The sequence below is a fragment of the Falco punctatus genome (genome assembly GCF_963210335.1).
Source record: "Falco punctatus genome assembly, chromosome: 4".
NCBI lineage: Eukaryota > Metazoa > Chordata > Aves > Falconiformes > Falconidae > Falco > Falco punctatus.
The window spans coordinates 58,530,070-58,553,988 of NC_137583.1; the positions used below are offsets into that span (position 1 = coordinate 58,530,070).

Sequence of the window (23,919 nt, forward strand, 5' to 3'; positions counted from 1 at the left end):
AGTTGTCAGGCAAGAGCATTTTTTGCTCAGTTTTCTGAATCAATACTCACTATTCCACTAATCGGAAAACATTTTAGAAAGTCAGATATGCATTAAATTGTTTAAATCCTGGTTAGCATCTACCAAGAGAAATTTCAGTTGTCAAGGCAGGCCTCTAAAGTGAAGAAAAGCAACTGGGAACAAAGGTTGAAACGAACTCCTGCCAACAGCATCTAGGACATAGACATCAGTAAAAGGCTGGCAACTGGATTTCATCTATATCTTCACAGGTAGATGAAGGCTGAAAAAAAGAAAGCAGCTACACAAAAGTGGCTAAGAAACCACCTGCTAACACTATACACACAAAATTAAGGAATAAATAAAAAAGTAGAGGACAAGCAAAACAAAAAAGGTTGACATATTACAGGCCCAAATCATGCTGGCACATCTATTTTTATAGCACAGACTGTCTTCAGCATTTCATGTCTGCTGTATGCCGGTTCAGTATCTGCATGTCACAAGATACCAACAGGAACCCATGACCAGTAAGGAGAACGCCAGTCTATTTATTTAGCACTTATATTCTTCTGTGGTGATCACAATATGAAACTGCTTCTTTTTACAAGGGCGACTCACAGATTCCTTCAACTCCAGGCAATGATTCTACTGTATGAAGCAAAAGATCTCTGTTCGCAAACGGACTCAGCCTAATGGCTGATCCATGTGGATCAAGTAAATACATATAACATAAATCTAGAATGTTAATTGAAAAAAGCATTGTGCTTCACTAGGAAACCAGTTCTTTTGCTGGACGTGAATAAGAGATACTCTAAAGTCTTTTCTGAAGTTGCCTGATGTCTCTTATCAGAGGAAGACTCTAAAAAAAGTTTATTTATTAGTCACTCTTTATAAATCTTTGATTTTAGAAAATGGATTATTTATGATATTTTGTGTTTTAGGCAGAAGGGTAAAGGCATGAAGTAAGGAGAATCACACAACTGTAACTGCAGGAAGGTGAGAGATTTTTATGGTCTTGGCAAGTGCAAATGGCATAACAGCTTTTCATAAGGGGGATGCAAGAGTAGAGAATTAATTGCAACTTTACTTAAACATGTTTGTGCCTGCCTGAGTTAACAGGGTTTTTCAAGTCATTACTCAACTTCCAGAGGATGTCCTTGTTCATAAGTGCGTATAATGTCAAGATGCAGCTTGGGATGAGGAGCAGCGGGTGGTGGGGAAGAAACTAAGCTCTTACTTCAAAGCAATTTACACCTGATGTGACAATTCTATCCATTTCAGTGACACTCAGACTGCCTGCCCCTCCATAATGAAATTCCTGCTGCTCCACAACTGCAATTCCGCTGTTAGGAATTTCTGATACTTTGAAATTTATTAAAAAGCTTGATTGCCTCCCAAAGCCTTATCTGTTCTGAATGGCTCTCCCCACTTTTGAGAAGAAAGATGACTACACTTTGTATGACATAAATCTTCCTTTTCTCTTCCTGTTCAGAGGTTGCAATGTTCATTCAACTCTGCCACTTGCAGCCAGCAGCTGCTCTGCTGTCACAGACTGTGCCAGTGACGTTAACTGCACCCTGCTAGGATAAGACATCAGCTTGGAAGAACTCCTCCTAAATGTGTTGGGTAGGTCATTCCCTCATATTTTGTCTACTTAGATATGTTAGAACAATAGTGCAAGGCACCTCTTGTTAAGGAACAAAGTGTAGCTTCTGTCTGCTGCTGCCTTTGGCACAGGACTTCTGCCACCCTAATTGGCATTTCCAAATCCAGACCAATAACTGAATCGGGCCAATATGCAATACAGATTACTTCACCTACCTTTACAGCAAAATAGGACTTGTTTCACAAAAACCCATCAACTCTATATGGCCACTCAGAAGCAGCAATGGGCAAATCCGAGTTACTGTTTGGCAATAATTAAAAAGAGTTATTCTGTGAAATAAATGCTTGACTTCATCCATTTGAAGATGTTCTGTCAGGATGCCCATGTGTTACAGAACAGCATTGGATGAGCTTCTATTGGCAGAACTAACAGATTTATTTAAGCAAAAACTCTAAGTTGAATGAAAAATCATTCTTAGGAGGTTTTGTGGTCGTGGTTTATAAACTTTAACAGCAAGACAGCTAAGCACCCTTCAAAGCTTTTTCAACATTACTTGTTCATCTGAAAAGAGTTAACAGTTTAGACTGTAAGAAAACCCCAAGAAAACTGGGGATTTCTGTGCCTTCATGATTATCAAAAAGGCTGCCCACAAGAAGAACGGATGCAAGACAGAAGCCATTTATAGCAACATCTATAAATGTAGGGTTTCATTAAATTAGCAACCAGGCTGTTACAGTAAGATAAGAAGGAAAATTCATCCTCCTGGATCAGAGAGGACAAACCATGACACAGCAGAGGAGGAACTGTGGCCAGCAATGTTTGCAAGAAGCCTCTGACACCCTCACAATAGGTCATGGAAGAAACTTAGTTGTCAGTACTGGCATCATCATTAATGTCAAAATAACTTTGAAAGGAGGATTAGTAAAAAGACACTATCACAGGGTGAAAACAGTCTGAGAGGCAGAGTTGGAGCAGACACTTTAACATGGAAGAAAGATAATGGGAAATTTTCCTATTAAAATTGCCCAACGTTAAACATATCAGTAAACGAAGTTCCATTAGCTTGGCAAAATGTGTAGAAAACAAAGTAACTGGGTTAATAAAGACTTAAGTGCAAAAATTTAACAGATCAAGATGGATAAGGAGAATAATTTCACATGAAAAGCAGCACTGAAATTCAAGAAGTACGTTTTAAGCAGTCAACCAACACACTGCTTGGCCATGGTAGATTGAGCTGGCAGACTAAGGGCAAACTAAAGAGTACAACAGTCCACTGCTATTCAGTGGCACACAGGATGAACTAAATGATGTTGCCTAAGTGTAAATATTCATATAACACTAATATATTTTAACTGAAACACTGTACTCAGTCCTAGTCACCAATTCAGCGTTATCTTTTGAATGAGAAGAGCTTTCAAGTTTTGTCTGTAACCATTTACACTAGCAAACATTGGTTACACTTATTTTCTGACACTGCAGTTACAAACAGGCTATGAGAATACTCAGCAATAACTCTGCAGGTTTCACATCGTCAGATACCTTGAAGTTACTGGACTAGTGATTTATGATACTGTTCAGAAGCTGTCACTAATATTTGTACCATGAATAAGTGAAGTAGAAAGGCCTAATATTTATTCCAAGGGAATCCTGGGTGTCATACTATTGCTGAACATCAGAGCTTTATATTGACACACACACCTTCATACCAATGGCACAGGAGAAATATGACTGGCAGTAGTGGAAGATTATTTAAAGCTCCTATCACTTTTGCTCCATTCCAGAAGAGCTTAAATGGTACGTAATTAATATGCTTATGTGTTCCTAAATATGCAAGTCCATCATAATTAAAAGCAGTAACTAGAATATCACAGCATTACTTGTATTAGCTGTTCCTGACATACATGTTAAGAACACTTAACTACAATGTAACCTTTGGATAGTTTTTTGAAACTTCATATATATTATGTTATTTATTTCAAATAGCATCAGGAAAAACAATAATTTAGGTCTTTGCATTGCTTTAATCACAGCATTTTGGACTAAAAGCTGTTCCATACAGACTTCCTGGGCAATACATTACAGTATTCCACAGTGACCTACTCAAAGTCAAGTTCATGACAAATGGAAAGGTAGGTCTTCAACACAGGTTTAAGACTGAGTAATGAGAACACACATCAAAATAACACATGGACTCAGTTAAGACTGTTGTATTAGAAGACAAAGCAAAAATGTAATAAAAGGTGAAGTTCATTTACATATATATAGCTGAAGATCTGTTCTAATGTTAGGCGGCTTCATTAATGTCAGCCAAAAAGTACGACCAATATGGATAACTGATGTCATTTGTTAAAAGCAGAAGAAAAATAAAGTGCTTCAGAAACTCAAAGACCGTGTTGACACAGAGAAACCAGTGATGAATTTAGAAGGTTTACAGCCATCTTAGAAGTGAGGCTCTGGAACAGTCTTTGGGCAGACATGAACAACCTACATAGCTTTAAGATCAAAGCTGATAAATTGATGATGGAGTTATGTAACACCAAGGACTGTGACAGCAAGGGCAATTATTGACCCTCAGGAAGGCTTCTTACAGTCTGTCTATCAGAACATGGCCAGTTTAGTCTCAAACATTTGTTTCTTGTGTGTAAATTTCATTTTAAAAAACCCCAAACAACAGACTGAAAGACCAGCGTTTTCTGTTGCTGCATTTCTTAAAAACAAAAGTACATCTCTTAAAAAAAACTGTTAGGAATTCAGGAGACTTGTGAAGTATATACCAATTTCACTACTGGTTCTTAATTCTTGTGGGTAACACAGCAGTTCAGAATTAGAGGGTGTATTTAAATAATCTCTGCCCCATTTGCACTGGCTTACCAGTATTTCTCTGCCCTTTATCCGTTAGATTGTATTTGAAATTTTCTGGGGCAGGAATCAGATATTGCTAAACCCCTAACGTATTCTCAAGTGCTGCAAAATAATACATGAATAGTCTCACAGTGACTGCATTTATAGACTAAGCATCATCTCTCATCCAATTATCCTGATTCTTTTTATTGCTTTTTCTGCTGTTTCTTCTGAACCTTCTATAATTTGTGGGAATTCAAACTGCAGACAAGTATGTTGATAACCACTGCAGCCACATACTTTTCATATGAAATCCATTTATTCATACATACATTCAACTATAGTACCTTGCAGCATGATCCTTACAGTTCACTATTTATATGGCCTTTTTACTATGTATTTCTAGCTTTGCGTAATCAGAGCACTCTCTTCCATTTTGAAATCCATAAAATTTCATATGATCTGGTAAACCCATCCGACTTCCTGAATAATCAAGGGATTACTAAGTGTGATAATTTCTGTTTAGCTCAGTAATTTCTTTCATTAAAGCATGCAGTCTTGATCTTAGAAATACCTGCTAGAAGAATCTACCTTAAAGTTTTTGTACTGGTGTCATTAGGAGGTAGCACGATCTCTCCAGTCTGAAATTCTTATTTGTTCACTAAAGGTCTACATAAGCCATTTCAATCCCAACACCACTGCACACTCATTCAGCTGATTAGTACTTATGTTCATAATGGAACTGTTTCCAAAGTGCCACCTAAGTATAATTGGGATTTTTCAGGCCAATGAATGGTTTGATGACTTGGCTTTATTGAAAAATCCTCTTTGCTCATGCCCTTTTTCTAAATGATCTAAACCAGTCCATATCACTGAAGTCTTTGCTATTTATTGAACCTCAAGTTGCTTGCAAATTTCTGCAGTTATGACTTTGGGGTGTTTTTTTTAGACCACAGATTAAAAAAATGAAAAAATGAAGAGGTTAAATGACAGAATCTAGAACAAACTTCTGAAAAACTACTAGAAACAGACCAACATGGTTGGTATTTTACTCACCTACACTTGTGCTTTGATACGCATTAAGTACATTTTAAAGTCCATTTAATAATGTTTGGAATGGTGACTGCATTATTTCATTTTATCTAGTTTGCATAAAACTACATCAACAATTAAAATTCTGAATTCAGGGCAAAAAGATCTACTTGTATGCTTATCTCTGCCATACTGCTATGAGAATAATTTTACATGAACATTTTTCCACAAACGGGGTAAAGACACATTTTTACCATGAACAGGAGATCCTTCCTCGGCAAACAGGTAAGGTTCGAGATTCTTCAGAGAACCTCTACCCTCAAGTCGTGCAAGTAGCTTTTAAAGACAAGACAAAAGAGATATATTGTTAATCCAAAATAATGGACCTTGTGAATCAAATTTAAAGGATTCTAAGAACTGAGAGTTTTCCATGACAGCCTTATCAAAAAATTAGTCTTATTTTGAAAATGTTTTCATAAATACATCTGGAAAGCTATAGTCTGGACTACAGCAACAGTAGGTTCCATCTTTACAAACACATTCAATGGTAACAACGGGTAGATATACATTAGGGGAAATAAAGCTAAAAAAAAAAAAACCAAAAAGAAAAAGCTGCACAGGTACACCAGCAAGAGGGATCACCTCTGGTTTACAGCAGCACTGCCATTTGACAGAACAAAGGGAAAGAAGACAATTTGTAATAACCATCATGCCCACAACAAACTACTGGTTGAGAGGTGAAACATTACCCATCATTAGTCTCCTGAGTCAGTTCCTCTGAGTGTAAGTAAAACCATGTACATTTTATCTGAAAAGTTATACAGGACTCTTCTGGACTACAATCCCATATCATCATAGTTACTTGTTGAAACAGAGTATGGATTAAGGATGATGAAAAGTAATTAGCCACCAGTGGCTGTGCAAGAACCTTTCTAAAGCAAGCTTGAATTTGTAAATCAAGTCCATTGTAAAACAAATTAGTCCAAAGTTCATGGACAATTTCTTAAATTGACAGGTATTTGCATAGCAAGTAGACAGGTATTCACATAACTTGTGTTATTTGTAGTTCTGGCATACATCCATAAACCAAGAATGAACATTTCGCCCAATGCCAGAACTGTTATTCCCTACACGTATTAACACACAGAGGAAAGGACACGAGCAGGATGCTCAGAGCATTGCCACAGCAGGTACCCTGGTGCCAGGTATTTCATTCTCCAAGACACACAGCTGTTATTTAAAGATTTAAATGAAACAAATCCCATTCTGTTTTATCCTGTCCTCCTTAAAGGCAGTCACCAAGCAAACAGCAAGCACACACCTTTACACACTCACTTATCTTGCTTTCCTCCCTGCTGCATCAACGAGCAACATCTGTGCTGAATTGTCTTAAAAGTTGTTTAAACAGTTGTGCGTGAGTGTGTTTGCCTTTAATAGCAGAGTAAAACTCCATTAAATGGTCCTGAATTTACTTCAAGTGGTCGCGACAGGAACCCAAGTATGACGTTTTCACTAACATTTTAACATTCCCTTCCATTAATAAGATGTCAATGTGTTTGTGTGTTCACACGTATTCAGGAGAATTTTCTGACATGTCCACCGAAGGGCCATAAAAACACTTTGACCTTGCTCTGGATCTGTGGATCCTCCCATTACATTTAATGCATTTGTGCAGCACAGACCACACTCAAGACAGTGAACTCTTGAATATTCTGGGAACTAGTAGGGTTCTGTGACCTGGACAAAGCAAAAATCCAGATGGACATAGGCACACAAGAATACAGGAAAGGATCGTGGGGCGCACAAACCAGGAGCTTGCAACTATCAGGAGGGCCATTGCAGACCCTATGCACGCAGCCTGCCTGTGCAAGCAACTGCCTGCGCCTGGCCCTGGCCCCCAGTGAGGAGAAGCTATACCCACCTCAGAGGAGGACTGGGAATCCCTCATCCCCTCGCCTGGCAGTGGAAGTTGAGAGAAACAGGAAAACCACCACAGGCTGCTGCTTTCTGATGCTCCTTGTTTCGTAGAAAAGGAAGCACTGCTCTGCCACTCAGCAATCGTGGGGGCTCGGTTATGGGCGCTGCTGGGACCAGGAGTCACAACTAGTGGTGGTATAAACACATTTCCGCAGCCTCCTGCTCCCAAATTTATTTGTACATTAATGAATACATCCTCTGTAGTTTATTTCTTGTGGAAATTATGTCCCCCATCTCTTCTTAGACTATCACCTCTAAGCTTACTGCTACAGCACTGGAAATACACGATAGATTGATCGCTATCGTTTAAATACAAATCTGCAGTTATTTAAACGACAAGTTTATATATTCATTTTAAATAACTACAGGTGCTTACTCTGAGCACTGCTCATGTAGGTAATTTATGGTAATTCGCTGCTGATAGCACACCTGTGTTTTTATCAAACTTGTATTTACTTCCGAGTTCTGAAGCAGAATCTCCAAAGGCACTTGCCTCATTAGTGTCACGCTGGGAGCAACGGGGTTCCTGGCAGAAAGAGCTAACAATTTTCCTTCGAATCTAACAAAGGTTTGTCCACACTACAGCACAAGTGATGGAAGCAAAGCTGAGATGACACACTACACAGGCATCCCTCACCTCCTCTGCAGTATTAAAGACAGGGACAACACGAGTTTTTCCAAATCGGCAAAAGCCAACTTGGCTCTGTTCCAGGGGAGGCATTTCCATTTTGCCTTCTCACATTTTCTTCTCTAATGAGAGGGAGAGAATCCACAGCATTTAAAGGGTAATATGAATGGACATCAGGTGTCCCAAGCTTTGTCATGGACACCATACAGAACACAGCAGCACAGCACTGCTGAAGAGAGCCTTTGAGTGGGAAGACCTTGGGGAAAAAAAGAAGCCAAACCAATTTCAAATCAGGTATACTATACTTCAGATTCTATAATTTAACTGCAGATGCTCATTTCTTCTTTCATAATGTTCTTTTTATTTTCTTTTACACAAAATACCACCTTTTAGCAACCTGCTAGTGGTAGGCCTTCACTCTTAGATGTTCTTCAAAAGTGTAATTATGCAAGAAACTGCACATATGTGCAGTTACGTGTAGAAAACAAGCTATACTGCAAGAGTTAGGCAACAGTTGCACTGAATTTCATTAATGACAAGGCTGATGGGCCTCAAATATTTCAACTATGTCTTTTATAATAAAGAAATATGCATACAGACAGTCCCACTGACTAGTACATTGTATGCTTATACTATATTGGTTTCAATGAAGCTATGCATAAATGTAAGTATACATGTAGGTCTTGTCAGGAATGAGATATTACTTCATTAAAATGTTAAAGAAATTCAAATTAAATACTCCAGCTCTGTTAGAAGCTGTGAGCTAACCTACAGGCTATTTACACATACAAACCTATCTCGAGTACGAGACAAAATTTAATTTTCAACCACTATAACCACTCTGTAAACTTTGGGCACAAAGACATATGCAAGCAATTTATCATTTATTTTATTGTGATATACCAAGGGTGTTTTGCAAGAAGTTCTAATTTGTTGTATTAATTACATTCAATAATAAAGAGTACAAGACTGCGGTCTCAGTGTAACTCTCAGTAAAATGTGATCTTATGTATGAGGCTATTTGAGGAAGTATTGTTTTAAATGAAGTATTTTCTGTTTAAAGGGCTTTTAACATTTCTTCTGCATGATGTACTCATTTGTTAACCTTTCTTAACCCATCAGTTATCAACTCCCCCCTCAATGAGGTCCGGTTATCCATTCCATCACAGGTAGTTGCTGCCATGTGCATTCCCTCTTGGCACAGCTCATGTGAGCAAATAAACGCCGCCGTTACCCACTTGAACACAGAACACAACTCATGTCCTTAATTTGTGTATATTCCCTGATAGCAGACAGCTGCTACTATTTTTTTCTCCAGCATCAAAAGGGCTTAAGAACTCAAGTCCCCACTGAAAAAACAGGGTGCTTTAACAGGAAATAAATATTGATTATCACGTTTCTATGCTTTTATGTGCACTACTCAGCATATTCTGCTAGAGTAACACACAAATTTCCAAGTAATTAACTTGCTGATTGCAAGGGGAAGTCACTAGTAAACGAACCATCCAGCAGAAAGGGGGGGGGGGGGGGGGGGAAGCACCCAACAAAATCCCAAAACTCAAACCCATTTTCCCCAAAGAACAGGAAAGCAATTCCACCCTCTATACTGTTGATTTAAACCAAACCTCCCTCAGCTCTTCTTCCTTACCGCATCCACTCCAGCGTTGGGAGGAGGGGGGAAACACGTTTATAAAGGAATTACGGGCACACCTGCACAGCCCCCCCCCCCCCCTCCCTCCGCAGGCCCCAAGGCGGCTCGGAGACCCCCGCTCCCCTCCCCGGCCGAGCCGGCCGCCTCACCCCGCCGCCAGCCACCGCTGCAAACCCGCCAGCAAAGCCCCAGAGTTTCAGGCGCGGTTGCACACCCGGGGGCCTCCCACCGCCCCCGCAACCCGCCTCAGTGAGAGGCGCCCCGCGGGGCTCCCGGCCCCGGCCCCGCTCCCCCTCACGCCGGGGAGGCGGCAGGCGGGCGGGGGAAGGGCGGCGGAGGCGGGAGGGCGCGGCGCTGCGGCGCGGCCCCCCTTCCCTCACACACGGTCCCTCGGGAGGCTCCGCGGTCGCCGGGCGCTCCCCTCCGCCCGCCCCGAGAGGGTGGGGGAAGGGAGCACGACCGGGGGCGGGCGGAGGGGAGCGCCCGGCGCTTCCCCTTCCCCGGGCTGCGGCCTCGCCTCAGCCTCCCCGGCCCGCCACGGGAAGGCGGTGCCCGGCGGCCCGCGGCTGAGGGGAACCCGGCGGGGGATGGGGGGGGGGGGGGGAGCAGCGCCTCACCTGAGTGCCCGACTCCGCCCGCCGAAACGCGTCAGCCATGGCGCGGCTGGGGGCGGGGGGAGCAGGGCACAGCTCCTACTCCAGGCCGGCGGCGCTACTGCGCAGGCGCGCTGCCTCGGGCGTCCCCCGCGCCCCCCAGCGCCCCCGCTCGGCCGGCCGGCGGCTCTGCGCGTGCGTCCTTCGGGCCCCGGGAGGGCGGGGTGGCGGCCCCGTGCTGTGGGTTCCCGGTTCGAGTCCCGCCTCGGGCTCGTGTCGCGCCCGCCGGCCCAGCTCAGCTTGGGATTCCCGAGGGACCGCTCACTGTCGCGAAGTGGGTGTGTGTTTATTTATTTTAAAGAACCTGTCTTTGTATAGGTTTATGAGATTTTCCCCCCCTCCCCCCGGGGCAGGCAGCTGACTTGGCGTGACTCAAGGGATGCTCATCCGTGACGCTGGGGGTAGATGTGACTCAGGGCAAGCTCATCCGTGTGGCCACGGTTAAAGTCTTGACGCCTGCGAAACTGCTCTTTGCAAAAGCCAGCTATCCATTATGGCTCAGACTCAAAGGGGAACGGAATATTTGACTCTAGGTGGCCTTGAGCGAGCTGGGCCCACGTGGTGTGTGATGCTGCAGGGCAAGAGGTGGCCAGTGGCAGGTCCATTTCCATAAGCCGAATTTTTAAAAACACTGAGGTAAAAGTAGCTACTCCCGATTATCTGCGTATGAAAGAGCAGTCATGATACCGTCCCTTTGGGTTTAGCAAGGTTGTTGGCAATACTTCATGTTCTTACAGTTAGGAGGAGAAACAGGTGGTGGAGTTCTTTGTTTCTTCAAAGAAATCATGTTTATATAAAAAGAGTTTCTGCTAGCTTGGTCCTGAATGCACCACAAATCAGAAAAATCTAACCTCAGGTGCAAGGCGGTGGCTTTGTTTACTCTTTCAACCCTCTTTCAGCCCAAAATACGCAGCTCCGATTGAAAACACCCTGTTGTTGCCACCTGACACTTAACTCCAGGTTGTAGGTGGCTGCTGCTGGCCTCCGCAAGGCCAGCCAGATCCCACCCGGTCGAACCACTACTTTTAGTGTCCTATCACTGCTCATTAAACTACAGAAAGGACATGGTCTCTTTGCACAGCCGTAGTAGCTGTGTAGTATGGATAGTAGCATAGTAGTATGGACACACCTGCAAAATTATCAAGAGCATGGAAGATGGTTCTCTGGGGAAAAAGACTTGGATGGCTGCAGGGGAGGGGGCATGGCACAAAAATGCAACTACAATACTGCTGGTTTATTTTTGTTGAAGGGACTTGCTGCCTTGCATTTTGGAACAAGTCACCATAAGGCATAGACGACCTTAAGAGCTGCCTGTCTGTTACAGCACCTTAGAGGTCTGGGCCACGTTCCCTGGAAGAGTTCAAAAGACTTGTTAATTAGAAGTGATTGCCCTTGAAGCTGGTTGAACCTAACACGAGTAGAGTGGACTTGCTGTGACTTACGACAAAGACACTACTCACTGTATCAACCACATGATATATTTTTAAAAAAATTATAGGTTCTTTGTTGCTGTTCTCCTCTAATTAAAGCCATCGCACTCATTTTTAAGAAGTGATTGCTACTTGAATTCAGAGACATAAAATATACAGCACACATAAATGCCAGTTGACTGAAACCCACTCCTACCTCATCACTCACCACTGCCTGTATCCCAGTAGGGTCCTATGGGAGCTCTTCTACTGCATGGGTGAACACAGTTTTGGTATTACAATCTAATGCAAGATGAAGTATCACAGTTCAGTGGAGATCAAGCAACAAAGATTCAAAAGCAAGAAGCTAAAAACACTGAATTCACCTGAGCAGTAGAAAAAAAAAAAAAAAAAAGGATATTTAATTGCTTGACATGTTTACTACATAACAGAAATGTGTAAATCAAATACACTGGTCACCTTGATAGGTGGATTACCGTAACTACCTCTCATATGTTGCCTTTGCTTTCATTTGTTCCATACAGTGTGGCTGGCATTATGAAGTTAAAAAATTGATACTTATTTGACAGCATTCTGCTTTAATACAGACTCACATTTCTGCTCTTTTCATTTATTTGTCTGTACTATCATCTCTTTTCTTTGCAGATCAAAAGCTAGATTTTCGTGATGATGCACACTTCAAACTTTAACCCCAAACCAGACTTATTTAGATCTCTGTCTATCTAAACCCCTGCCCTCTGCACTTCAGCAGTCAGCATTGCTGGCATCTTACCAAATATGATATTGTAATATTTTCTCGAAGCTGTTTATGTATTTCTCATCCATTCATAATATTCTTGGTTTTCTGCCGGCAAAGTAAAGCTCTGCATCGTTGTTCCTTTGGAGAAAAACAGTAACACAGGTAAGTAGGAAAACTCTTCACCATTGGCTTCAGCAGAGCCAGGATTTTACCCTCTGTTTTTTAGGTTTGTGGTGGTTGTGCGGTTTGGGTTTGGGTTTTTTTTTTTTCTGTTTTTAAATTCTGTCTGCATTCTTTCATATTTCTCTGTAGCATTTCTGAGTGATACTGTGTGATCCAGGAGTAAAGGATCCTACCCATTCCTTACTCTTCCTTCTTAAATAGCAGAAACCTCCTTAATGCAGAGTCCTCCTTAATGCAGTATAGCTATAAGTAGCTCATAGTATCCAGGGACTGTATGCCCCAGCACTCCTGTTTCTACAGGCAGAAAATTAGTCTTCCTTTGTTTGGCATGTGGGGAGCCTGAGGGTGCCCCTTAAGCCACAGGCACTGTTCATGTAGCAATTCAGCAGCGAGAGCAATGACTTTTCTAATAGCAGAAAGATCAGACTCTAGGGGTGTGCATCTCCATCTTTATGAAATGTGTATTGTGGAAAAAATTCCTCCTTTCCAGTCTTGATTTTGAACATTTTCTACACTGAGATTCTGTATTTTCCACTGCACATGTTAAGACCTTCATCAAAGGTCTTATTTTGATATTTTTATTGTTTGTTATATTGTTTATTATTAAAAAATGACAGTGCAAGAGAGGAAGGTATTTAAAGTGCAGTTGCAGTCCTGAGATTTTTTTTTTTTTTATTATTGTTATTATTATTAGCTAGTTCATACGTTCATCATTGCTAATCTCGGCTAACAGAAGGAAACTGGGCTGGGTTCTGGGGAAGGAAGGGCTAGCCCAGGTACCCTGGGGCTGTACAGAACTGAGTCTACTGTTTATAAAAACATTTACTTTCTATTTAAGAAGCAAAGTCCTAACTTTAAATTGCCAGTTGGTCTACAGTACAGAGCCAGTCTAAAGAATTAATACCCTATCCTGGAACAAGGCTGAAGGTAAGACCTTAAACAAAAGGGAAAAGCATGAAGAAAACCAATGTGGTGACAAGAAATTCAGGTTGTGTGAAGATGCTTGCAAAAAAATACACCAAACTTTTATATTTAATTAAGTAATAGCTAAATTAGAAACTGGAATATAAATGTTTCCTCCTTTAAGCATTTTTTGCAGCCACAGAGATTTTGCTCCAACATAAGCTTCATCATTTTGAGCATATTGTCACTTAATGTTCCCTCGCAAGATTTGTGTGGGTGATATTCCAGCAAAAACCAGTTCCAGACAGATCTTCTAGGTTGAAAACAGTTTGTCTCTGTTCATAGAGTTGAATTAATCCCTTTCAGTAAAGTCAGCTGTTGTTTTTCTAATTAACCTCTATGCTCTTAAATACTTTCAGTCCAAACGTGACAAATTGACTATCTGAAAAGTCATTAAACAGAAGAAATGAGAGAGAAATGCAGAACTTCAGTCCAAGCAATAGAAAGGTCTCATTTCCTAATTCTGTCATACTGACTCCTTTGTGTAGTAATGCTCAAAACCCAAAAGGTTTACCAGCATAAGACGTCTCAAAGTTGTAGGTAGACCTCAAAAGGGATTAAAAATTAAGAATTAATAATAATAGTAAAAATTAAGACTTAAGGTAGACGTTGAATCTGTATGTGGCAAAGGAAATGATGAACTGCCCATCAGATTATTTGCAACCTCTCTGTTGTGTGACTCCTCCAATTTCGCATTGCTGATTTCAGCCCCACTGTTCCAAGTTTCTCTCAGTGAGTGAAGTGATCTGTCACTGGGTTTTATTAGATTTGTTTTAGAGCAGATGGCTGATTCTTTTTACCTGGAGAGCTGCCACTTTCTTTAGATACATTTCAGTTTTTATGGTAGTCTAATTTATCTGTTTACTTGAGAAATAAGTAACTTAAATGACAAGGGTGTTATAATTTCACTGACCTCAGAAAAGGTGATAGATTTGCTGCATAACCTGGAAAAAAAACACAAAAAGAAAAAAAATTAATCCATTAGTAGATGAACTGCTGGCCATGAAAAAAACCAGTCCAGGTCGTTATTAAGTTCTGGCATCTGTGATAGAGTTCCGTAGCTGGTTGCTGGCTATTCTGCTTTACATTTCAGCTTGCTGATTTACATCAGGAATAAACTTGCTCTGTGAGGCCATTCACCTGTATTTATGTCTAGATTTCTTATTCCTGCAGGTTGCCTTTTATCAGCTTGTATTCCTGACTTGGAATTACTCTTTGTTTGTTTGTACCATGTTGTTCTCTTCCTGCTGCTTCTTCTGTCCTGTCTGAGTAATTCTGCAGTGGCTCATTGCGAAGCTGCCAGATACTCCTTACTCGGACGTTAATCGCCCAGATAAGGACGAGTTTTGTATTGGTGACCTGGCCAGGAGTGTTTTCTTGCTTGCCTATGGGGCACAGTTTAAGGTTAGCAACAAATAAATAAAGGCTTATAGAGAAGAGCACTTGCCTGCAGCCTACGGAGGGAGAAGTCTTATGTTTGACCTCATGAACCTCCTTCACTGCTCCTGCCCCACTGACAGGAATAATGCAAATATTGCCCTAGTCAAACATGCTTGTGAAAATGTTCTCTGCCTTCTACAGAGCTGTTCAGTGAGGTATAAATGATCTTTCTAAATTCTATTCTTGCAAGTTCCCCTTTGCTTGAATGTTGATGCTCTTAAAAGTCCCAGGTTTTACAAAGAAGCTCTGCAGGCAGTATGACCTTGCTGAAAAATTAACACAAATCCTAGGCCTGTCAGTAGGAATGAATCAGTATTTTAATTAATTAGCTATGTATGCCAGCCTGGATATGCTGATAGAAGACACATCCAGGTAACTGGCACCGAGTTTAAGCTGACCAATATTCCTTGGCAGGCAAAAGCAAACCAGGATTTGCCCCTGTGGTACAAAGAACTAATGGTATAGTTCAAGTGTGCATTTCTAACCATGAGATAAAGCCCAGGAAGAATAACTGTACAATCCAGGCCATTTCTTTTTTTTTTTTTCTTTCTTCTTTTTTAAAAACTGACTAGGGAATCCCCATTTTACTCTTTTTACACAAATTTAGCATTAAAGTTTCTGTTTTCTGTAATCCCCACAGACCTCCTGTCAGCGTGGAATATACATCTATTTCTTTTCTTTTTGATCTTAACACTTGTAAGTAATAAATAATTGATTGCCAAAGGAATTCTGGGAATATATTCAGCCTTAAATTGAGCACTAAACTATTTGCAAATGTGCTTAGGCACTAGCCCAAAAGATACATCAAAAGAATGTCAATTGGATATTGGGAAGTGAAGTGCCATCATATGTTAGAATTAGGAAGCATAAAATATAAGCAGAGAGATAAGAGCTGTCAGATCCGCTGCCAGTAGTAATCCAAAAGGTATGTTTTTATAGAAGGCTATAAACTTTTGTTCAAGCTAGACCACACTTTCATCTCAGTAATGACACCCCAGACCTTATTCAAGGAATGCCTTGTCTATGCTGCTGTGGGTTCGCTGTTTGTAGGGTCTGAGCTAACCTGACTACACCTGCACTGCTGTGCTTTTAACAGTCATACCCAATATCTGGATATCTGTGAATAAATTTAGACATTGTATGATGTTGGTTTTGCCACTGCAACTAAAGCTTAAGTCTGCTCTTCATGGTGCGCATCCTCTTGGAATCCATTTACAAACACACAAATGACAAGAAGGTAATGACAAGAGAGAGTGAAGACGAATTTATTTACCAATGGTAAATCATGCTTGACCAACCTGGCTGTTTTTTATGGTGAAATGGCTGGCTAAAAAGATGAAAGGAGAGTGATGGATGTACTATATCTTCTCTTCAATAAGGTTTTTGACACCATAGCATTTGTATGTGGAGGCTGAGGAAGTATAGCTTGGATGAATAGACCATCAGATCAGTTGAAAACTGCCTGGACCACAAGGTCTGAAGAACAATTATCAGTGGCCTGACGCTCAGTAATCGTGTACCCCAGGGTTGATACTGGGGCTGATGTAATTCAGCATTTTCGCTGTGATCAGTGAGAATGCGAACTCAGAAAACTTGTGTGTGATGCTAAATTAAGGGAAATTATTTGCACCCTGAACAATAGAGCTTCGGTCTGGAGGGATCTTCAAACACTTGTGGATTGGACCTTAAGACATTCAGTGGTGTGCGTGAAGCTTAATACTTGGAGCAGGTTTAACCTCATGCAGCAGTACAGACTGGGAACTTGCTGTGAAAACTGGAAGCTGAGGGCAAATTTGAGGGTAAGGGCCACAGTTTGCATCTTGGGAGATTCAAACTGGACATTAGCAAAATTTCTTCAGTAGGAGGACAGTACAGCACTGGAATACATTATGTGGAAATGTCGTGGAATCTCAGTCATTGGAAGTTTTGAAGACTCAGCCAAATAAAGCCATAGCTGATTTGATTTAGAGTTGGTGATAGTCTGGCTTTGAGTGGGAGGTTGGTTCAGATGGCCTTCAGGAGCTTATTCCAGTTTCTCTGATTCTGTAATCTTTGCTTCCACACAACAGCTAGAAGAGTCACAAGTGAGTTTGCTTGTGATGTCCCCAGATCTGTTAGGTTTTTCTTGCCTAGAAGTTTCTTGCATCTGTGCAAACTGGACATCTGTGACCACAGGCATAGACCAAAGATGGCTTTGCACTGGCTTTGTCAGAAGCCATTCTATCTTCTGGTACTGTGGAAAGATATATCATCCGTGACATAAGTTACATCAGCCTCAGAGATTCTGTTGTGTAGGGCAACATGTAGTAACTCTTAGGAAGATGCACATGTGGAGTGTTGCATGGAGAGCATGTTGCACCCATGTTCATCTAGCATGCTTGTGGTTCTTCTGTCATGATGAGGGAAGATGGTCACAGCAGTGACATAGAATTGAGTCAGTCAACAGTCTACTAATCCCTAGTATTCCTATCAGAAAATACAGGCTGGTAAAAACCCAAAAGTTCTTGTGGACTCTCTTTTGATTGAATGAAAATGGGTTGGCTGGACTTCTCATCTTCAAAACTTCAGGGAGAATTTTTTTGGAAGTTGTTGAGACATCATAAGTTAGCAATTTCAGTCTAAGAACTGACGTGTGAAACAGTTTTTCTGCTAGATCTTAAAGGTAATTATACTAAGATATTTGAATTAAAAAGGGCCACAGCTGAAATGAAACATTTGAAAAATGTTTTTGTTGGCTCACTGGTGAATTGGAGTACAAGACTTTGCCCTTCAAAAACTTTCGGTTTTGAAATACCGAAACTCCTGTAGGATAGGAAGCCTCTTCCTAAAGAAAATAGCCATCTTATGTTATATTAGGTTAGAGTGGCACAAAAGAGCCTTGTTGTGGCTTGGGAACACCATCCTGCACTTTGATTTCCTACATTCAGTGCATCCTGACACTAGTGCAAAAAGTCACTTTGGGATAAGTAGCATTTCTCTAATTTTTAAATGTATATACACTTTGCTTGTGTTCATACCTATTTCAATGCTTGATTTTCTGCAAATGTCCTCACAATAAGCTGCTGGTAGGAATGTTCACTGAAGCAGCAAATTTGTAAGTGAACATTCAAGTATATCCGCAGAAAATGAATTCTAAATATATATAGATGTATATGTACACTACAGGTTTTCTTCATCAACTGTATGATCTGTGCACTCACCTAAGCAGTGAAGGCCTGAATTTTCTGATGGTGCATGTTTATAACAAACTTGCTGAGGGATAGGTTACAAAAAGAGACTTCTTACAGAAAATTTTGAAAAAAAGGTTAGAACTGAGATTTGGTCATGGTAGCCTCTGCAGAAAAAAAAGTATATGATAATGTTCTTTCTCTGCAAATGGAGTTTTCAGATGTACATGCTCAGATTATGTAGATCATGAAAACACGGTCACCTCTTTCACTGCCGTAATCTTTGACAAATAGTGCAGCAGTGAATAGTGTTGTATTGAAACATTAACTGTGAAAATTAAACACTTCAATAAAATAAATATGCACAATTGAAGATTTTCAATGTGTAGGCTAAGGCTGCAATAGCCTGATTGCTTTAAAACAACATCAATTCAAGCTGCTCCTGCAAGACGCGATCCCTCTCTGGGCTGTCCATTCTTGCTGCCTCCTTTGGGCTGTGCTGGTGGTTGTGTAGTGAACCAGCTCTGCCCTGCGACCCAGCTGAGGGCTGATGGAGGTGAGAGGAAGGAGTCTACCTTTGTTTTGAGTGCTCAGTTCCCTGATGTGGAGATGGCAACATGAAGCCAGAGGTGAGAGAGGGCAGGACTGCCTCACGCCAGCAGCCCATATTTAGGTTGGCCAAAAGTGACTACAGAGCCAGTTGCAGGGAGACCTCAAAGCACTGATTAATCTCAATGGTTAATTTCTCCTCTGTGAAATTTGTGGTCTTAAAAACAAAGCCTGCAATTCTGAAGCACAAAATGAAGCATCCAGAAGAGAACACCTTGTTGCTAGGCCATCTGGATGTGATCCAAAATGGTTTTTGTGCCTGATCCAACACAGGGCACTTTCTACCCTTTAATTTGTGAGGGAACTGCAATAGATCTGTAGGCTAAAAAAAATTCTGTATAAATCCTCTGGTGGCAGCAGAGTTTCAACAAGAGTGATATCACCCAACGTAGCAACTGCAGCAAGAAATATGTTACAATGCTTCCCAAAGACCTGCACGCAAGCACTGGCTTGGATTTATTAAACAGGTGGTCAATAATGAAGAAGATGATCTAAGACAATGTGGAAAGTTGGAAAGTAGTAGCAGACTTGTGGGAGCTGCACAGCCCATGAGCACAGACTCCTGAGAAACTCTCCATGTCCACGTGGCATTTCAGAAGTTACCCGCAATATTAAAAATTACTACAAGGATCCTATGCATCAAGAGCAGGGTTTCTGACACATTATAGCTATCAACAAAGGTCCCTGGATTTCTGAGAGTTGCATTTTCCAGAAAATCTTTCTGTTGCTGCTGCCATCCCACAAGCTGATTTGTGTCTATGTTAACTGGAAGATCTGCTTTTTAGGAAGAGATGCAGTTGTAAGAGAATGAAGCACAGAAACATCTGCAAAATATGTGCATCACTTAAGGGGAACCACTGGTTTGAATGGGACTAAGGATGCTGAGAGCAGAGGACTGGGAAAGAATGGGACTGGTTTGCAAGAAGGGAAATTTGGGCTGATATGGTTAGGACTCTGAGATTAACACCATAGCTTCTAATTGAACACAACAGCCACTAATATTGATGATTTTTTTCCTGAATTTAAGGATAATATGGATTATTTAGGGAATTACATAGTTATGGGGACCCAGAAAAGCTTTCCTCACCCTGTAATCTGGAGTCAGAGAATCACAGAATGGTTTGGGTTGGGAGGAGCGTTAAAGATCATCCATCTAGTTCCCACCCCCCTGCCATGGGCAGGGACACCTGCCACCAGCCCAGGTTTCCCAAGCCCCGTCCAGCCTGGCCTTGGGCACTGCCAGGGATGCGGCAGCCACAGCTGCTCTGGGCAGCCTGGGCCAGTGTCTCACCACCCTCACAGTAAAAAGTAAACTTTTTTAATTCTACATATCTAATCTAAATCTCCCCTCTTTCAGTTTAAATAAAGTACCCAGAATCTTTCTCTCCATTCTCCTTTCCCTCTTGACATTGGCAAACAAAGCCCAGACAGACAAAAGCCTTCACCAGTGTAATCCCCAACCCCCAAAATTAACTTAAAAGGTAGCATGGAGGTAAAAAGAAAAAAAAAAAAAAGTATAATCTGTGTGATTTTACCCATTATTACACCCTGAAGGCTGTATAAGCAAATGTTCTTCACCTCAAAAAATTAGGTGCCTCTGAGGAATTAAACAAAGCTAGATAGATGAGGAGTCTCAGGAGCAGTGAAAGGGAATACAAATAGATTTGCTTGACTTCCTTGGAAGCGACTCTGCTGATGTCTTAACACAGACATAAATTAGGGGCCTGGAGAAGGAAGAGGAAACAGTCCTGATAAGTTTGAACAGTTGTGGAGGTATCTATTGGAGGTAGAATTCAAACTTCATCTGTATCTTCAATATCTTCCTCTTTCTCTTGCGATTCTGGCTGGAAAAAATATCACATTTCACAATCCAAAGGAATTAGCCAACAACTGTGATTTAAAACATTAATTCCAAGCATGTCTGCTTACATATGACTATGCATTGACCTTTGTATGGCTAGATGAACTCCTGTAGCACTGCTTTCTTGTATCATTTTATCACCTTTTATGATCAGTCCCTTTCATCCTTATGGCATGTTGTCTTGCTGTGCTTTGCCTGTGGGGTATTTCAAGCCAGGTAGCAGCTGGATGCTCCCCTCTTCACAGGCAGTTCTTTGACTTGTGTCATTTTCCACCAGCATGCTCAGTCCTCAGCGGCAGCAGTGATTTGGCGCAGAGAAGGATGACTGGGGGGTTGTCATAACACAGTCTGCACAGGGGCAGTCAGGTGTTGACCACAGCAAGAGTAATAAATGTTGATTTTCTTTTTCTCAGGGTCATCCACTCCCTTTCAGTTAAACAAGAGGAGAACAAGGCCCAGCCGGTGCTGAGATGCCTGCTGACATTCTCCAGCTGTGCATGCATCATCTGCTTCTATTCTTTATTTCCTGTGCTCCCCCACCCCCTGCCTCCATTTTGCAGGATGAAAGTAATGATAATGTGGGACTCTAAATATATCTGAGCTGCTTGCAGGTTCTGTGATTGCACTGTAGGCTGTGCGAAATCTGCAGGCAACAGTACGCCTGCCTGCAGTGTTGCTTTAGGTGAGAATCTGTTTAGTGCCCTAAGACAAAGTTAGAGGCATCCAAATGCCCAAAGGCTAACACACTGAAGGAGATGCTGGTAGCGTTCGCCTGAAACCCTCTGTCTGTTATCAGGTAAAGTCCCTGCTGGAGAATAATGAGCACATTCTGTGGTAGATCTCCATTACAGTGAATTAGACACTGACTAGCGCACACAAAGATTTATCAGGTGAAGCATTTCAGGGAGAGAGAACGTCCATCCTCACAAGGGCACCCTAGGAGCACTTGATCCCAGTGAGGCAGTTATTTTTTCAGGCTGCGGGCCTCAGACCCGCTGAAGTGGTCCCTTCTGCTCCCTCACCTCCTCCTACTTCCAGCCACTCCTTCCCACGCCCATACTCCTCCTTCTGCTACGCTGGCACAAGCATTTGGGCATGTGGTGAAGTGCAAAGGGAGAGCTAATCTGGCTGAAAAAATCCGGGCTGAAAAAGAAGGGGTGGGGGGTTAGCCAGCTCAGCTGACTGCTCTGATTTATTTGCAGCAACCTAGGAGGTACAAGGAGGAATGATGTAGGAGCAGGAACTCTTTAAGCAGACAAAGCTGCTGAAAGTAATGCTCATCAGGCTATGATAGGATTTCCTTCTTGTGCTGACTTCTTCCTGCCACCCGCAAGGAGACAAGAGCCCTATGACAGTTTGCTTGGTGAGGATGGGGAGGAAATAACCTGCTCACAAGTGCTGGATGCCAAACTGGGCATTGAAGGGGAATTTAGAAGAAGCTGTCAAGTGATAGTCAAGGTCTTTCCTATTTGTGTTTGGTATATAGTTCAGTATAAAATAACAGTTTTCAGTGAAGCTCTTCATGGTTTGAACCTCACTACCTCCAAACAGAGGAAGTGCCACTTAGTTCAAAGCACTGATAAGAGAAACCAGTGGACCATCAGAGAATTGTCTACCAAAAGGGAAACGTCTGCTTGGTTTATATCCAGGAGTACCTCATTTGTTGCAACCATGAAACTTCATGGTTTATGTAATTTGTAAAATATCTTTCCATGCTTTTTTATTGTGGTGTTAAATATTATCATTATGTGCATATAGATAGATATCCCCCCCTCTTTTATATCCCAATCCTATTTACCTCTTGGCCTGAAGAGAAAACTGGAGGCTATAGAGGGCATGTTCAATGAGTCGGTCTGAGAGTTACCCTGGGGATCTGAGGGTGCACAAGTGCTTTAGAAATCATGACTGAGGACTTGAATATCCCCAGTAGCTTCAGGCACTGGGTTAAAGTGAAATAATGCTTCACAACTGAGTCCTGGCCATCAGGCAGTGATTCCAAGCAGCTGACCCAAGTCCTGTGGGTCTCCATGTAGTAAGTGAAGACTGACAGCTCAGAGCCAGAGGCAATACCTCTCTTTCTCTGTGTAATGAACCTACGGGATGATGAAGCCTGTTGGCTGAGGCAGAAGCTCTTGGGCTAGCTGGTGAGAAGTGATGGATGAAGATGTGTGTCTGAGACCAGGTGCCTGGCTTGGGACTGCCTAGGGAATGTCTCTGTCCCTTAGACATCAAGAATACTGAGCTCTAGGAAGGTAAGTAATGATAAGTGGACTCTTAAATAGAAAAATAAAAGCAGTCTCTGTGTGAGAACCAGATTCCTGCCTTCTGGAGATGTTTATTAGTAAGGAGTCAGATTCATATTTAGTGGCCTGCTGAATGTTGTCTTCTTTGCAGCTCAGCGCTGCGGTAGGACATGCATGGGAGTGGGACTGAGCATTTGATATTTTGATGGCTGGAAGATCTCACTCTCATGTAAGACTCTCTTGGCTATACCAAGATAAACCTTTTTTTTTTCCCCAGGGAGCTTTGCAGGAAGGCAAAATCTTCACAGCAATTTTGAATCAGCCTTTAGGGGCTCAGCATCTTCCTTCTTTTTCAGACCTCAGGTAAGTTTGTATTCTAAAGCGATGACAGCAGTTGATATATATGTATGTATATACACACACATACATATATATGTATACATTTAGTTCCTCTGGGAGCTATTTGGTAGTACAGTAAGCAGTCAGAATTACAACCTGAGAGTGAGTTCCCACAAACTGGCTGATTTGCTGACAATGTAGGTGGGAGGATCTAGCCTTCTGGCTATTAAATCAGGCAGGCTTGCTCTTTTTTTTTTTTTTTTTAAACTGAGTTGTGTTAGAGAAGTACAATATAGAATGAGCCCCTTGTGTTTTGCTATTTTCTCATTCTCAGGAGTGGCTGGGGACAGGGGTGTGGTGCACAGAGATGAGCCATGACTTTGTCATTAAAAAGTGAATAAGGGTTTACAAAGTGATGATGCAGTAGCTGTGTTCTTGCAGTGTGCTGGGCAGATTGTGACTGCTGGATAATCTTTAAACTATTGCCTCGCTCTGTGTAACTCTGAGCTCCTGAATTACATTAGAATCTCATATTTCATCCATAAAGTTGTGAAGCAGAT

The 23,919-nt window shown here is 41.7% G+C and overlaps 1 protein-coding gene across 4 annotated transcripts in view; it reads right to left on the bottom strand.

Moving 5' to 3' along the window:
* Window positions 1–23,267, bottom strand: part of XRCC2 (X-ray repair cross complementing 2) — a 29,874-nt gene extending 6,607 nt beyond the window's left edge. For 3 of the 4 annotated variants that reach the window (XR_013928036.1, XR_013928037.1, XM_080386968.1), the window contains exons 1-2: window positions 10,350–23,267; window positions 5,731–5,812 (exon numbers count right to left, since the gene is read on the bottom strand). Coding sequence is in view for 2 of the 4 variants with exons in the window: in XM_080386968.1 (XP_080243094.1) it covers window positions 5,731–5,812; window positions 10,350–10,388 (121 nt within the window). In the remaining 2 variants the exon portion in view is untranslated. Of the gene's footprint in view, window positions 1–5,730; window positions 5,813–7,397; window positions 7,531–10,349 lie in introns of those variants that run through there. The other variant, XM_080386969.1, reaches the window with a different exon arrangement.
* Between the last annotated feature and the right edge of the window lie 652 nt (window positions 23,268–23,919).